The 14188-nt window shown below is 41.6% G+C and overlaps 1 protein-coding gene across 13 annotated transcripts in view; it reads right to left on the reverse strand.

Moving 5' to 3' along the window:
• The window catches only part of RYR2 (ryanodine receptor 2), a 646139-nt gene extending 639780 nt beyond the window's left edge, over nt 1-6359 (reverse strand). For all 13 annotated transcript variants that reach the window (XM_067535799.1, XM_067535792.1, XM_067535786.1 and 10 more), the window contains exon 1: nt 6153-6359. In XM_067535799.1, the coding sequence (XP_067391900.1) occupies nt 6153-6200 (48 nt within the window). In that variant the 5' untranslated portion in view covers nt 6201-6359. The remainder of the gene's footprint in view (nt 1-6152) is intronic.
• Nucleotides 6360-14188: the final 7829 nt, after the last annotated feature.

Below are 14188 nucleotides of genomic sequence, written 5' to 3' on the forward strand. Positions count from 1 at the left end.
TGATCCAACAATGAACTCCATATGTAGCAGATTTTAAAATATCTTTATATATAAAAAGTAATAGAAATCCTCATGCCTCAGGACATTAGTCACTAACAGATAAGGGTTGGAAAGCAACTTTCTTGAACCTCTCTTTGAAGCAGCTGATAAAAGGCAACTCTCACACACAGGATAGTAGACTAGATGGATCACTGGTATGATCCAGTAAGAAAATTCCAATGTTTACATCAAGCATTCAATCAATTTCAAATAAACCAATCTGTAAAAAATCAAGATATTTTTGCATGCAGTTTACAAACAAAAGAGGGCCAAGTTTGTTGGATAAGTTGTTCACTACAAATAGTCCATTCAACTCTACCCCAAATCAGAATTTGAGCTCATATTCAGTGCTGACACTGCAGTGCAGTAGCGGAAGGAGGAAGATGGATCCGTTGCAAAGCTAGCCATGCCATCCCTCTTATGAGATGTTGAACATGTGGTCCTTCGTACCAGTCTCCGGTGAATATCTAGGAGTCTTGTAAGTCATAAATGGTCATTTTAAAAATTAGCAGAGGCTAACTGAAGTGCTCTGGTCAATGTTGTCTCTCAGTAAAATTGGTTCAAACACCCAAGGCTGTTTTTGAGAGGTTTGCTGCGTGCACATTAGTGGCTGTGTTTTTATACATGGTCACTGCAAGTACCAGAATCTAATTCATTATCATAAAGCACTTGAAGATATCTATCGTATGAAAAGAACTATAGAAAAATAATTCAGTACTATTGCTTCCCACTCTAGGATACACTTAGAAGAAACTCAGTTTATATTTATTTTCCTTTTTATTGCCTGGAACAACGTACATGAAAACAAGATCTTGAAGATCTCATCAGCTCCTGTTGTTTATTTTCCCTGTATTTCCACAGTGGTTACGGTGGAGGACTTCAATTCAGGATAGCACTTAAGCACTTAAGCATGTGCTTAACTATAAATCACATTTCAGTTAAGTGCTGTCCTGGAAAGGCATGCTGTCCTGAGTAGAGGCTGATGTGATTTTGAAATACGGGGTGTTGTATCCCTGAGATATTACTGGGCATATCTTTACTTCAGACTCAAACTTAAATCCTACCCCATAAAACCTGGTGTTCTCTCAGACTATGTCTACACTTGCCGCCAAATTTGGCAGCAGTCAACGGGAGAGACGCAAGCTATGTAAAGTAGTTTGCGTATCTCCCATCGACTTCGTAACTTCTATTTACCGCGGTGTCTTCAGTTCGCTGCACTGACAGGAAGTGCCCTCCTGTCAACGCAGCATTACTCCACCTGGCAGAGGTGACTTAATAGAGTCAATTTCCGGTTCAATTGAGCAGGTCTCCACTTCCGCTCAGTCAATACAGATAAATCAATCTGACGGCGGCAAATAGACATAACCTCACTCTCATGATGTCACAAAAATGTTAAATTTTGACAGTGAGGAAATAAAGAACTTTATTCATGCTTAAAAAGTGAACCTTACATAATTTCACACTTCCTGTTGAAGTACTTTTTAAATGTCTCCCCCATTTTGCATCTGTCACACTTTTTAAGGGCCTATGTCACATTTTGGCACTGGCAGATTGAGAGCTGAACTGGAGAATTATAAATTCAGGTGGGAAATGAGAAGGAACAGATTTTTTTTTTTTTTTTGGTAAAGACAATCAAAAGTCCTGTTTATTTGCTAATTGCCCTTTCAACAAAATGAAGAAAGGCTTAGTAAAGAGTGGAACACAGAGTGAAACACACAGAATCCATTCACCAAAGAAACGATTCCATTAGATCAGGAGAAAGGAGAGTTGCTCAGTTTATCTTTTTTGTTTAGGTATAACCTTTGTTATAAGTATATTGATCATAACTGCCTTGCAGCCTGTTGTGAGGCGGTATGCTGGTTTAATTTCCACGTGTTGTAACCATTACAAACATCTGAAACACCTTGCTCAAACTTTTAAAAATGCTACAGAACTTGACTTCCTACCAAAGTGACCCCTACTGCTTTTGGGGAGTCTCCTCAGAAACAACGTGTAAATTACAACATAATTAGCTCATGCATTAGACATATGATTGCTCCTTAACTGAGTTTACATCACAGGTTAAATCAAATTCAGAAGCTGATGGTGTTGGAAAGCCTGAGAGCATCTTTATCCAATACAAAGGATACCGTTACCTAATACCTTCTTGAAAATTTAAGATTAGTTTACTTCCATTGATAGTTTATAGACCTGTTCCATAGGTAGAGTGACCAGATGTCCCGATTTTATAGGGACAGTCCCAATATTTGTGATTTTGTCTTATATAGGTGCCTATTACCCACCACCCTGTCCCAATTTTTCAGGGTTGCTATCTGGTCACCTTATCCATAGGTCTTTCCTGTGAAGGTTTTGGAGTGTCCTGGTTAGGTTCACCAACCCTCCAGTATTGTTCTGAAGTCTCCGGGAATTAAAGATTATGTCATGTGATGAAACCTCCAGGATACATCCAACCAAAATTGGCAACTCTGGTCCAGATTTGTACCAGGAAGATCATTTTCACATATGTATCATGGAAGGAGTCTGACTGTGTAGGTAAAAAGATTTCCTGTTCTTCTTCCCTAGAAATCTGAATTGTTGTTTTTTTCCAGACAAATTATACACCCTGGTAAAGAATTTCATGTTATTCCTAAATGTTATGAGCTATAAACAGTTTATACTCTTGGATGTAAAGACTGACATGTGGATGTTTATTTTGTACTATGCACACTCCTTTGTTTTTTAACATTAAAATGGATTAATACAGACAGGGGTTCTCCCCGCATCAAAAGCATGCAGGGCACAAGATTCCCTAGTCCCCCCCCCCCCCCCCATGCATTCATTTGATGTGGGGGGAGCCAGAAAAGGGGAGCTTGTGTCTGGCAGAAAATTATATATCTAATATAAGATTATTACCAAATGGAATGTTTAATGAAGTTATGAATCTGAACACTATCCATGCTGAGGTGTGAAATTCATAGGGCTAAAGAACATTCCCCGGGGGTTAGCCTAATGATACAGAAGCAGTATTCCAGTCACTGTCTCAAGGATTCTAAAGCAATTTCAGCATTTCTCTTCCAGAGACCCAAAGCAATAAAAGGTTTCATCCTCCTCTTTAAAGGGGATGTATCAAACTTGTTGCAAAAGGAATTAAGAATCCATAGCAGCATGCAGCCATCTTGTCCAAAAAAGAGATAGCAAGCAAACAAGGAAAAACAGGGAGACCAGACAAAGTAGGAGGGACTCGAGGGGAAAGGAACACAGAAATATAGATCAATATGTAGGGGACACGCACAAACTCAGTTTACTAGTTAAATGTAAACAAATCAATATTTTTTAAATCAATGGGGAAAATGTACTTGCAAAGAATAAAACCCCAAATTTCTCTCTTCAAATACAAAATGTCTTACATATGATGCTGACATTCCAATGGAAAACTTCATTTATGCTGCAGAACCTTTCAAATTTAACCTGAAAAATCTGACTTTTCAAAATGTAGCAGGGCCTATATACAGCAGAGAATGCAAAGAGTGCTAATTAAAACGTAGTGGGATTTGTAGATTATTATCCACTAAGGAATTACTTGAACATGCTAAAGCATTTTACCAAGGATCACAGATTAGCTCCTTCATGGATTGCTTTATCTACCAAATCATTAATGCATCCCTCTATCCCTAATAACTAATTGATTATAAAAAAGACACAAACTGCAAACTGAATATTTCCCGATAATGGATGCGCAAACTAAATATTTTATCAATGCTGTGTAGAAAGTATTACACAGGAAATACTGAGCCTGGAGAGATTAGTCCAAAATTTCAAACAATTAAATAACACTACATTAGTGTGAAAGTTGATTAATGTTTTAAAAAACAAGTGAGCTGTCCGTCTCTTTTCAAACAAATGTTCCCACCGCAGGTGTATAGGTGAGGGGAAGAGGTAGATTGAGGATTAAGGCAGGTCACCATATAGAAACCATTTTAGATTGGAAATTCAAAACTTCACAAAGAAAGGAAATGTCTAAGGCCCTTTTTTTCCTTTTTGTCTGAATCCCTACATCAAAAAAATTCCCAGTGCTCCAATTTGCCACTTTCTTCAAGGTCATTTTATTACCAGACCAATATTCTAAAGCATTTTAAAGGATAATCTGAGGCTGGGATTGCCAGATCTTTATTACTAGCAGGACACACATTATCAGAAGTGTTTTTTTACGTAACGTGCTGCTGCTGTCAAGGTCTGTAGTTTTAACATTACCCTATAAGTACACAATGACATTAGCATGCACATTGCTTCAGTTTCCCTATTAAGCATTCAGATAACACCATCTCTATGAGCTAAACATAAAACATTTAAACCTGCAGTAAATCTGTAAATGCACAACTCTTCCAACAGATTTGTACCAATTTTAAAAGCAGAAAACAACAACAAAACTCACAAAGATAGTTTAGTCCTGTCTTCTTTCAGAGAAAGCTGAAAGGCAAACTAAAATCTATTTGCCAGGACTGCAGTACATGCCACATAATACTAACAGGAAAAAAAGTTTACAGGTTTGTATTTCCTTTTTCAGCATTGCATAACAATTGTACTCTCAACAAGCCTGGATATTTTTTGATGGATTCAAAAAAGATTTAGAGAGCAGACCTATTTTTTTAAGGAATCTGGTTTGAAGCCGACAGTGTAGTAAGAGAATTATCCAAACCAGCCTCCACAATGCTGCAAATGATATGAACATGCTCTGCCATATACCATCTGTATGACTTGTTTCTCTTTTTTTCCCCCACACACCTTTTTTCATTACTTGTCACAAATCAAAAATGTTTTCAAAATATGACTGTGCTAAATAAAAAGAGAAATGAAGTTTAAGCTACACCATACAGTGTCAATGTCTACACCCTCCAAAGTCCACATTGCTCTCAAAATTACACACATATTTGTGTATAGCAATATTCAAATACACCTATAGGTACAACTTGCTAGGACTGTGTGTATAAATAACACTTGGGAGATGGTGCAGGAGGTAAATAAAGGCAATGGTTGAAGAGAAACAGTCCAAAGTGAGCATGATCAGCCGTCCTAATACAGAAGCAAACTGTGGAATGAAATGCTTCAGCACTTTAAAATGTTCTGCATTTAAAAAACAGAGGCAGAAAAAGATGCGTGTGAAAAGATAGAAGTACTAATTCATCTTCAGTGATAATAATGCCTGCAGTCGTGGGAGGGTGAGGGGTTGGAGGTGGAGTGGGCTTGGTTTCTCAGTTTTGTTTTTGCAATAGGCACGACAATTGCAGCTTTTAGGCTGAGCAAGGCTGCTTGCTTAGCATCTGCAGTGCACAGAACAAGTCAGGGGGTGGAAGGGGAGCGCTGAAAAATACTTAGAGGAAAATGGTGCTAGTGCCCAGCTTGTGCCATTTGCTTTGCCCCCCTCCTTCCCCAAGCGTCCGCCGGCCAGAGTTCGCACTGCCTCGGGGCCAAGCGAGGAGTAACAAAAGCCAACCCGGAGACACGCGCCGCACATCACTTTTAATTGGCGCCGCATTGCTAACGCACAGCTGAGAGGGCCACGGCTGCTCCCGCGCGCCGCGTTCCCACCCGGGCACCCTGCCAGCCCCGGCCCCAACACTTCTCTCCTTCCAGCGCCCCCGAGCTCGCGCTCAGCTGCCCCGCACCGAGCCACGCCAGCTGCAGGCACCGGGCGGGCGCTCCCCTCTTGGCCGCGGCGCGCGCCGGAGCGCCGGCGAGAAGGGGAATTCCTGGCAAGGCTCTCCCAGGCCCCCTCAACTCTCCCCACCGGGGGCGAGGGAGGCTTCCCCTTCTCCATTGACACCAGGCACAAGCTCCCCGCAGTTGGCTCCCCCCATCCAACACCTGCCAGATTCCACCCCACCCTTCCCACGCGCGCAAGGCACCAGCTCCCCCCCCCCCCACACACACACACATACACACACACACCACCCCCTATGCAGATGCAAGGTTCATGGATCCCCTTCAAATCCATGCCAGGCGCACGCTCCCCCACGCATGCAAGGCAAGCTCCCTGCCCCTCCAGCGGGCGGCAGCCGCTGCCCGCCCCCCTCCAGCCCCTGCTGGCACAACCACCCCGGCCCCCAGCGAGGAGGAAAGGCGAGCGCGCTGCTTACAGTTCGCAGGAACTGTATCTCGTCCTCGCCCTCGCCCCCTTCGGCCATGGCTCCCCCTCTCGCCCGGCAGGCTGGTGCGGCGGCGGCGGCAGGCGCCCCCCGCGGGGCTGCAGCTGAGGGAGATGCTCGCGCGCAGCACCGCCCCGGGCTCGGCTGAGGTGGGAGCGCCCCGGAGCCCAGCCGCGCCGCGCCGCGCTCTCTCCCTCTGCTGCAGCAGGTTGACGGCGCTGCCCAAGCTCCTCGGTGCCAGTGCCTGGAAGAGGAGCGCTGCTGTGATTCGCGCGCGGGGGGGCGGAGCTGCTCGGCTCCCCCACTGCTGCAGGTGATCCGCAGCCGGCTCCCTCTGCAAAGCAAACCTGCGGCCCAGCGCCCCTTACTGGCTGCTCAACAGATAGACGGTGCCTACACACCCAGCCCCAGAGCCAGCGTCACGGCGCTGGGCCGTGGGGGTAGGCTACAGCCGGAGGCTCTGGGGGGAGCATTTTCCAGTGGCCACGGGCTGGGGGCGCCCGCTTTGGGACCCGCCCCCAGGGCGCTGATTTGCAGAGCAGCGGTAGGGCCTCAGCACCTCTGAAAAATTAGGCCCTCCCTGTCTGAGGTAGGACACCGAAAACTGAAGCACCCAGACACAGTGGCAACTTTAGGAAATGGGACCTGTGGACACCTGCTTACACAAGTTGTTCGGTTTTTTTCTGTACATATATGCACAACAATGTAGTGTGGGTGTTGTGTGTATACTATACACACACACACACAATTGTGTGCGCGTGTGTGTGCTATAATACCGGTTGTAGGACTAGTGACCATTATAGCTGAGGGTTTCCATTCTCACCTGCTGTTTCCAGATGTTTCATAGCTTGCAGAAACTTTCACCTTTCAGGCTGATATTGTCTAATCTTCATCTCCACTTGACAATGATATTTATAAGTATGCTTTTTTTAATGGTTGAGCCATGCCAGTAGGAGGATAGCAAAAGGAATATATTTTCTCTCTTGTTAAAAGATTATTTTTTTTTAAATATAGAACTTTTTAAAACAGCTCTAGCTACAAAATAGCTGTGAAGAGTTGAAGTTGGTCACAGACATACCCCTTTTAACAGAGGTGCCTTGTGATCTGGATGAGCTTCCAGTCATTGCAAATCACACTTCATGCACATGCACTGAATTGAAATTATTTTTTAAAACACACTTTAGCCCAATGATATGAATATGATGAGATTGTCCTTCCTACAAATTTTAACCATATTGTAACCAGGTCTTCTGTTTTAACTATACTGTAATTGGGCCCCTTGACTACGGACGGAATCCTCTAATTATACATATATGTAGGCACATTAAACTCAGTGTGACTAATATTTGTAAAGTTCCTGGCATGTGTAAGTATTTGCAGCATTGGGGCCATGACTAAATTGTAGTACATACAGCACCTTCCTTGAGATCTTTTAAGGTGAGTAGCTAATGAAGCAAGTGCTACACTTACTGCACATCTGGTAAGAGCACTATCAGAAAAAATGGAAATTATATAAACAGTTCACAAAACCATCAACAGACTGAAGTGTTTTGAATAATTTTCAGCAAAACATCATGAGAAAATATATACAAAGTAGCTAACAGCAAAGAATTTTCTGAATAGCTCATGAACAGTGGGAAAAAAGATTAACTGTAACTGAAAATACTATTTCATGAATCAATCTCCAAGCAGCAATGTACATATACATATATGCACACACACACACAATTACATAATACACTGCATATTTATGTATGCAGAAAACATAACAAAACAAAACAAAACCCAAAACAAAACATATTAAAGTTGCTCAAGTGTATAAAGTATGTCCTCAACACAAACATAAAAAAGCCGGGAAATCACTTAAGTCCTCAACCAACATAGTTTTGTTTTCTCCATATTATTCATCTCTCACTCTTTTTTCCCTGAAAATGGACTTTATCAAAAAATTAGATTTTAATTGAAAAACCAAAAACCTGAATACCACTTTTTTCTTTTTGGCCCCTCCAAGCAGTTTTTATTTCTTACCAAAAACCAGAAAAAATTATCAGTTTTTGATAAAAACTCAAAAGATTAAAAAGAAAGTTTTCAACAAAAGGGGGGAGGATTCTTTTTAGCAGAAACTTTTCACAGGAAGAGTCGTTTCCTGACCAGCTCTAGTCTATGTCAGTGTTGATAGTTAACCATGTGAGTAACTATCAAAATGGATGCACAATTCTGTTCCTCCTTCTAGACCCCTACACAGCAGCACTCTTCCCCATGTCCTGCTTCAGACTCCTGATTTTGCCTTCCTCTATAATCCCCATGTCACCCCGACTGACCACATTCACAGCCCTATTCTCAGGGTTTTCCCCCATAGTCCACTCCAAAACATGTTTCTCTCTCACCCAACATTCCCAATCATGACCATGTCACCCTGTTCAGCGTTTAGAAATTAGACATTAATGTGCATCATCAATATTATTATATATCATTATTTAAAAGCTGAGTGAGGTGGGGAGTCATGTCTCTCCAACTGAAACTCTCCTTTGGCAAATCACAGCAAGTTTCCCAAAGGGAGAAACTGCCTCAGGAACAGAGTTGCTACCTTTACTCAAGAAGCAATGCAGCTGCAAGACTTCCCCCTCCCGCCATAACTTAGGGTAGAAAAGGGGCATCAGTATGTGAAATGCTTCCTGATGCTGCTCCCTTGATACACTGAGGCAACAGAACTATGGAGAGACCTCACTTGATGCCAGTGTTTGAAAAAGAGACACTTACCCTACTGAACAGCTGCTGTCTTGGTGTGCTGTTTCTGTTTAGATGCCTCAGCCTGGAGGCCCAACATACACTAGCAGTATGTTGTTAAATGAGCAATGTGGCCAGGTTAACATTACTGGGAGAACTGTAACATTTTTATTTCCTGAATTTTAAGCATTTGAATTCATAACCTTAATGTTATATTAACATAAGTATTTTGAGTATGTGCATATACACCTATGTATGCACATACACACTGACAATCTCTAAAACAAATGTCTTATTGCAGGGGAGCCACCGCAGAGTTTCTCCCTACAGTGCTGTCATAGACATTGTGCAGGACCTGTTTACAGTACAGCATAAAGGAATTCAAACATTTTTCTTTTTTATTCCCTGTCTCTAGCAGAATAATCTAATATGCATATGCACCCATATAAAAAGTAAATATCTTTTTCTCCTGGTAAAATGGTAAAATAACTCCAGAGCAAAATTATAAGATTATCCAATCTATATAATCCTGATACAAACAAAAATACATTCATCCTTACTATTGAAACTAATTCAAACCTGAAAAATTCTGATGTTACAATGGCTACCACAGTACAGAACCCCTGATTTGTTCTTTTGAAGTTATATATGTATACACTTCTATTAATTTAATGTTCCTAGAGGTAAGGAACCAAGTAATACTAGCATGAATGAGACAGTACAGACATACACAGTCCAGGCCTTTGCACACAGCTCTGACTGACTGACGACAGTTCTGATATATCAATCCTGAGCAGAGAATCAGTTAAGTAGAATTGTGTAAGACAATGAGGGATATTTTCTCCACTCACTTACACCATTACAAAGTCATTGGAGTTACACTAGCGCAAAATCTGTGCAAGTAAGATCAGACTTAGATCCTGACTGTTTTGTCTGATAGACAAACAGCAACTAGGGAATAGGATGAGAGGACCAAACTCATTTCCAAATAAATTTTAAAAAGGATTTCATTTCAGATTAGCAGAGGTTGAAGAAGGATGATTAGATTTGTAAAGCCAAAAAAATAATATGCCTGTGTTTATCTAGTCAGAATTAATATGGTATTGCATTTTTGTTTAGTTAGTGTGTTTGTACAGCATCATGAAAATATAAAGCACTATGTAAATGATAAATATTACTATTATTTAAATGTCATATGTACAGGTGCTGTGCTCCAGATATGCAATACCTACACACAAAGGTACTAACTTTAATATGTTATCAATACAATAAAATGCAAAGAGTGGGGACTCTAATGTTAACTCACATGAAAGCAAGGAAGTACAGAATTAAGACTGAAAATGCACTCTTAGCCAACTGTAGTATGCCTAATTACAGGAAATATCTCCCAGCAGTGTGTGTAGTACAATGTGTAGCAGTGTATCTGAGGGATCTGCCTCCTATTGTGACAAATGAAGCTAGTGAGTCTGTTGCATGGTATAAGATGTAGTATACCTAGGGCAGGGCCTGAAATGCTGCAATTGATGCAGACAGAGTGGTGAAATGAGGACAGACACATTTTAAATGTCAAGCTGCAACTTTTATTAAACTTAAACACACAGGAGGGGTGCCACTCTCTCCCCCTACATCACCCATACTTTCCTAAACCAGAGTAGCCACTTAGTTAATTTTTATCATTTAATTATGTTGTTACTGTTAAATCATATGTTATGTGATATGTAATCAATGTGTGATGAATAAGTAGGATACGAATATAGGAGTACAGGACTGACAAATAGTTGGAAGTGACAAGTGTGTATTATCTATGTAAGTAATGTAAGGCCATAATGCAAGGCCTACAGGCTAAGGCCTGTAAGATGTGAGCTTAGCCACACTAAGCTGCAGGCTTAAGGACACTGGTCATGAATGGGTGATCCAAGACTGACCCTATGCCAATAAACCATAAGACTACTGCAATGCAATTGGATGTGCCAATAGGTGATGTTACAGAAAAATAGACTTCAATATACCCATCTAGACCGCAAGACACCCAATTGTAACCTCACAGAAGGCTCTGTTCTGACCACAGGTTACCATAGGAACATATGTACATAAACATTAATAAGATGGTAATAAGAAAAAGGGGAACTAAGAGAACAATCTGTGAGAAGTGCAGCACCCCAAAATGTATGGGGTGGGGAAGTACAGATAAGGAAAAGGAAGGTTGAAACCCTCATGCATATGTGTAAGGTGTTAGGCGTGATCAGAACAACAATATAAAACAGTTTCCCTTTTGGGGCTAAAGTGGGAAGACCCCAGAAGGAGCCACCCCTCTGTTGATGACCATCTGTTGAGAGAGCCACCAGACTCTATAACATCTTTGGGCATGTAAGTATGAGTGTGTCATTGGCCATTGCTTGGACTCTCTCAGGTAGTGTAGATGTGCATGTGAATGTAGCTTATAACACAAACCAGAGTTTCAACTTGTAACTGTGTTTGTAGTCACTGTATCCCATTCTTCATGTGCTCCTAAAAGTCTCCCAATCTAAGAGAATCTTTAAGGGTAACTTTCACCCCATTGATCTGAAATTGTGGCCACACAGGAGCCGAGCTCATTTCCCAGGGACACTTTAGTTTAACACAACACTGTCGATCAATTTGAATTTTTAATAAAGGCTACACCAGGCATTTAATTGGTTCCAGTGTGGAGATTATAGAGGTCCTACCATATAACCTGTAACTCAGGGTAGGTTCTCCTCAGCCTACCCCCCAGAACTCTGCTAGCTCTGAGTCCTACCACCCAACGACCCCCACCCCCACGAGGGGGACAGAGAGTGCAAAAGGCTGGAGACCTCAGCCTGCAAAGGCCACAACGTCTCATCCTATCCTACGAGCTCAAAGCCTACCACCAAAATTCCAGGTCTTGTACCTCTGGGAACTGTTCATTTTATCCTTTTAACTGCATGAGAAACCAGCCCCAAGCTGTGATGAATTAACAATTCAACCCAAGTACCTCAGCTAAGTACTAAGAGCATTCCCACTTAATGTACTGTGCCTTGAAGGTGAAAAATTCCCAAGTCTTCTGCCAATTGGCCCCTGGGAGAAAAAATTATTTCCTGATTCCCAAACAGGCAATTGGCTAGACCCACAGCATCTGTCATGCCAGATTCCCATTCCCAGTTTAGGTGGGTAGGATGGTGCTGCTGGAACAGAACCAAAAGAGGCTCCAGTTGGCCCCCAGTTCCAGGTTAAATCCTGGGAGCTGGGGAATGCTGGCCAATCAGTTCCTTTCCCCTCCTCCCCCCAGTTAGCCAATGGGTGCCAGAGACTCTAAGGAGGGAGGAGCTACCTGGTGTCTCCCTACCTTGTTGCAGGAACTGTCCCATAGGGCACAGGATCAGTCTTTGGTCTCCCACTCATGTCCCCTTTCACCTCCGGTCCCATCAAGTCCCCCACTCATTGAGGCAGATGGGTGGCATTTCTTTCCCCCTAGATGGAAACCAGAAGCTATCTGAGGCATCCTTCAGAGCAAAGCTGAACACTTTTCCCTTTTCAACACTAGTGTGTGACAATATTAATTTTTGGGAAGGGAGAGATAGGAGCATTTTGGTTTTTAGATTCTTTTTTGCTACAGTCTTTTGGCTTTGAAATTTATGTTGCCCATTTTGATTTTTTTCAAGTTGTTTTCTGTTAAAACCCCCAGAAGCCTTTGAGTCCTGGGCCCTGAAAAAAATTAATTTTATGTGTCATATTATTTCTTGAAATATGTATCATATACATTAAAAGGGGAATGTTAAAGATGAAATTTCAGCCTTGATTTAGAATATCCTGGCTGCTGTGGGTTTATGCTCTAAGAGATTTATATAACTGACTAAAACAATACACCCAATCCTCATGGGTGACTTCACTGTCACATGCATGTGTCCGTGCTCCACTGACCTTACTAGCTTTACATTCAAGTCACATTGGTATTTGGAAAATTAATTATAAATCAAACTTGGGAGCTGTTTGATTCCAATCACACTAACAGCTAGTGTAAATCATGAGTAATTCTCTTAAAGTCTATGGAGTTGCTCTGGTGCACAAATTTTGAGAGATCAGAATCAGGTCTTTGATGTTTTCAATAAATAGCTGTATTTTAAACATTCCTGATTTACTCTGAATGATTGTGTCCTTCAGTTCCTAGACATGGACCAAATTATACCACTATTACACCCTAGCAACTCAATTGCTAGGTCTGGAAAAGAACTTGGAAGAATTCAGCTTGTTTTTTTCTACATAGCAATCAGGTTTCCAATCTACCCATGCCACAGTATCTAGGTCCAACATAAAGCCAGTAAAACTTCATTTCTGTCCAAAAATTACACAGATTTCATTCCCAAGTCCCATGTAATAATATGCTACTCTGGTCATCTTCCAGGTGAAACATTGGTAGTCTTCAAGGATAAATTTTTCTAGGCCATAATGCTGCTCTGTTACTGAATGAAGGCCAAAAACAACAACAATTTAACTATCAGAAAGGAAATATTGTTTCAGATACCAGTTATTTTCAGCTATTTTCACTATTTTTTCCCAAAATAAAACAATACAGCACACTCACATTTTTTTTCCTAGAACATGTAAAGCAAGGTTGTTCAGATATTCAATAAGACACAAGAAGGAGAAGGAGTGGGGTAGAATGCATGAACCCTAGGAATAGCATCATCATATCTTTTAAGTAAAAGAGGAGTCTGAGGCTATGTCTACACTGACAGTGGCAAATTTGCCACCGTTAGATCAATTTATCCTGTTTGATTGAGTGGCAGTAAAGACCCGCTCAATCAATCTGGAAGTCAATCTAATAAAACCACCCTCCCAAAAAGCATAGCACTGTGTTGACGGGTACGCATTTCCCATCGGTGCAGCGCAATGGAGACAAAGCGCTAAACGGAAATTACGAAGTTGACGGGAGTCATGCAAGTTATTCAGCAGTGTAGACCAGGCCTTAGTGTTACATACACTAATCCCATACAGAGTGCAAATGTCCTGAGTTTATGGCAGATATACAGGATATGTAGGGGTAACTGCAGGAATAATCACTGCAGAAAGTAAAAAGTTATTTGCTTGGGGGTTGAGAGGCAAGAAAATTATTAAAGAATTAGGAATGGCGCTGTGGAAGTCAGATGGAGTGGGCAGTCTGCAATTGGGTTGTCCATTTACAAAAATATTCTTCATGCAGTTGATTGAAATTTACTTTTCTTACAGACTCTCTGGGAGATACCTTTGTCAACATTCAAAAACAATCTGGAGAAGCTGAAATAATAAGTGCTGGTTTGGACATT

The sequence above is a fragment of the Emydura macquarii genome, unplaced genomic scaffold, assembly GCF_026122565.2.
Source record: "Emydura macquarii macquarii isolate MOO-44397 ecotype Brisbane River unplaced genomic scaffold, CSIRO-AGI_Emac_v2 contig_3517, whole genome shotgun sequence".
Classification (NCBI taxonomy): Eukaryota; Metazoa; Chordata; order Testudines; family Chelidae; genus Emydura; species Emydura macquarii.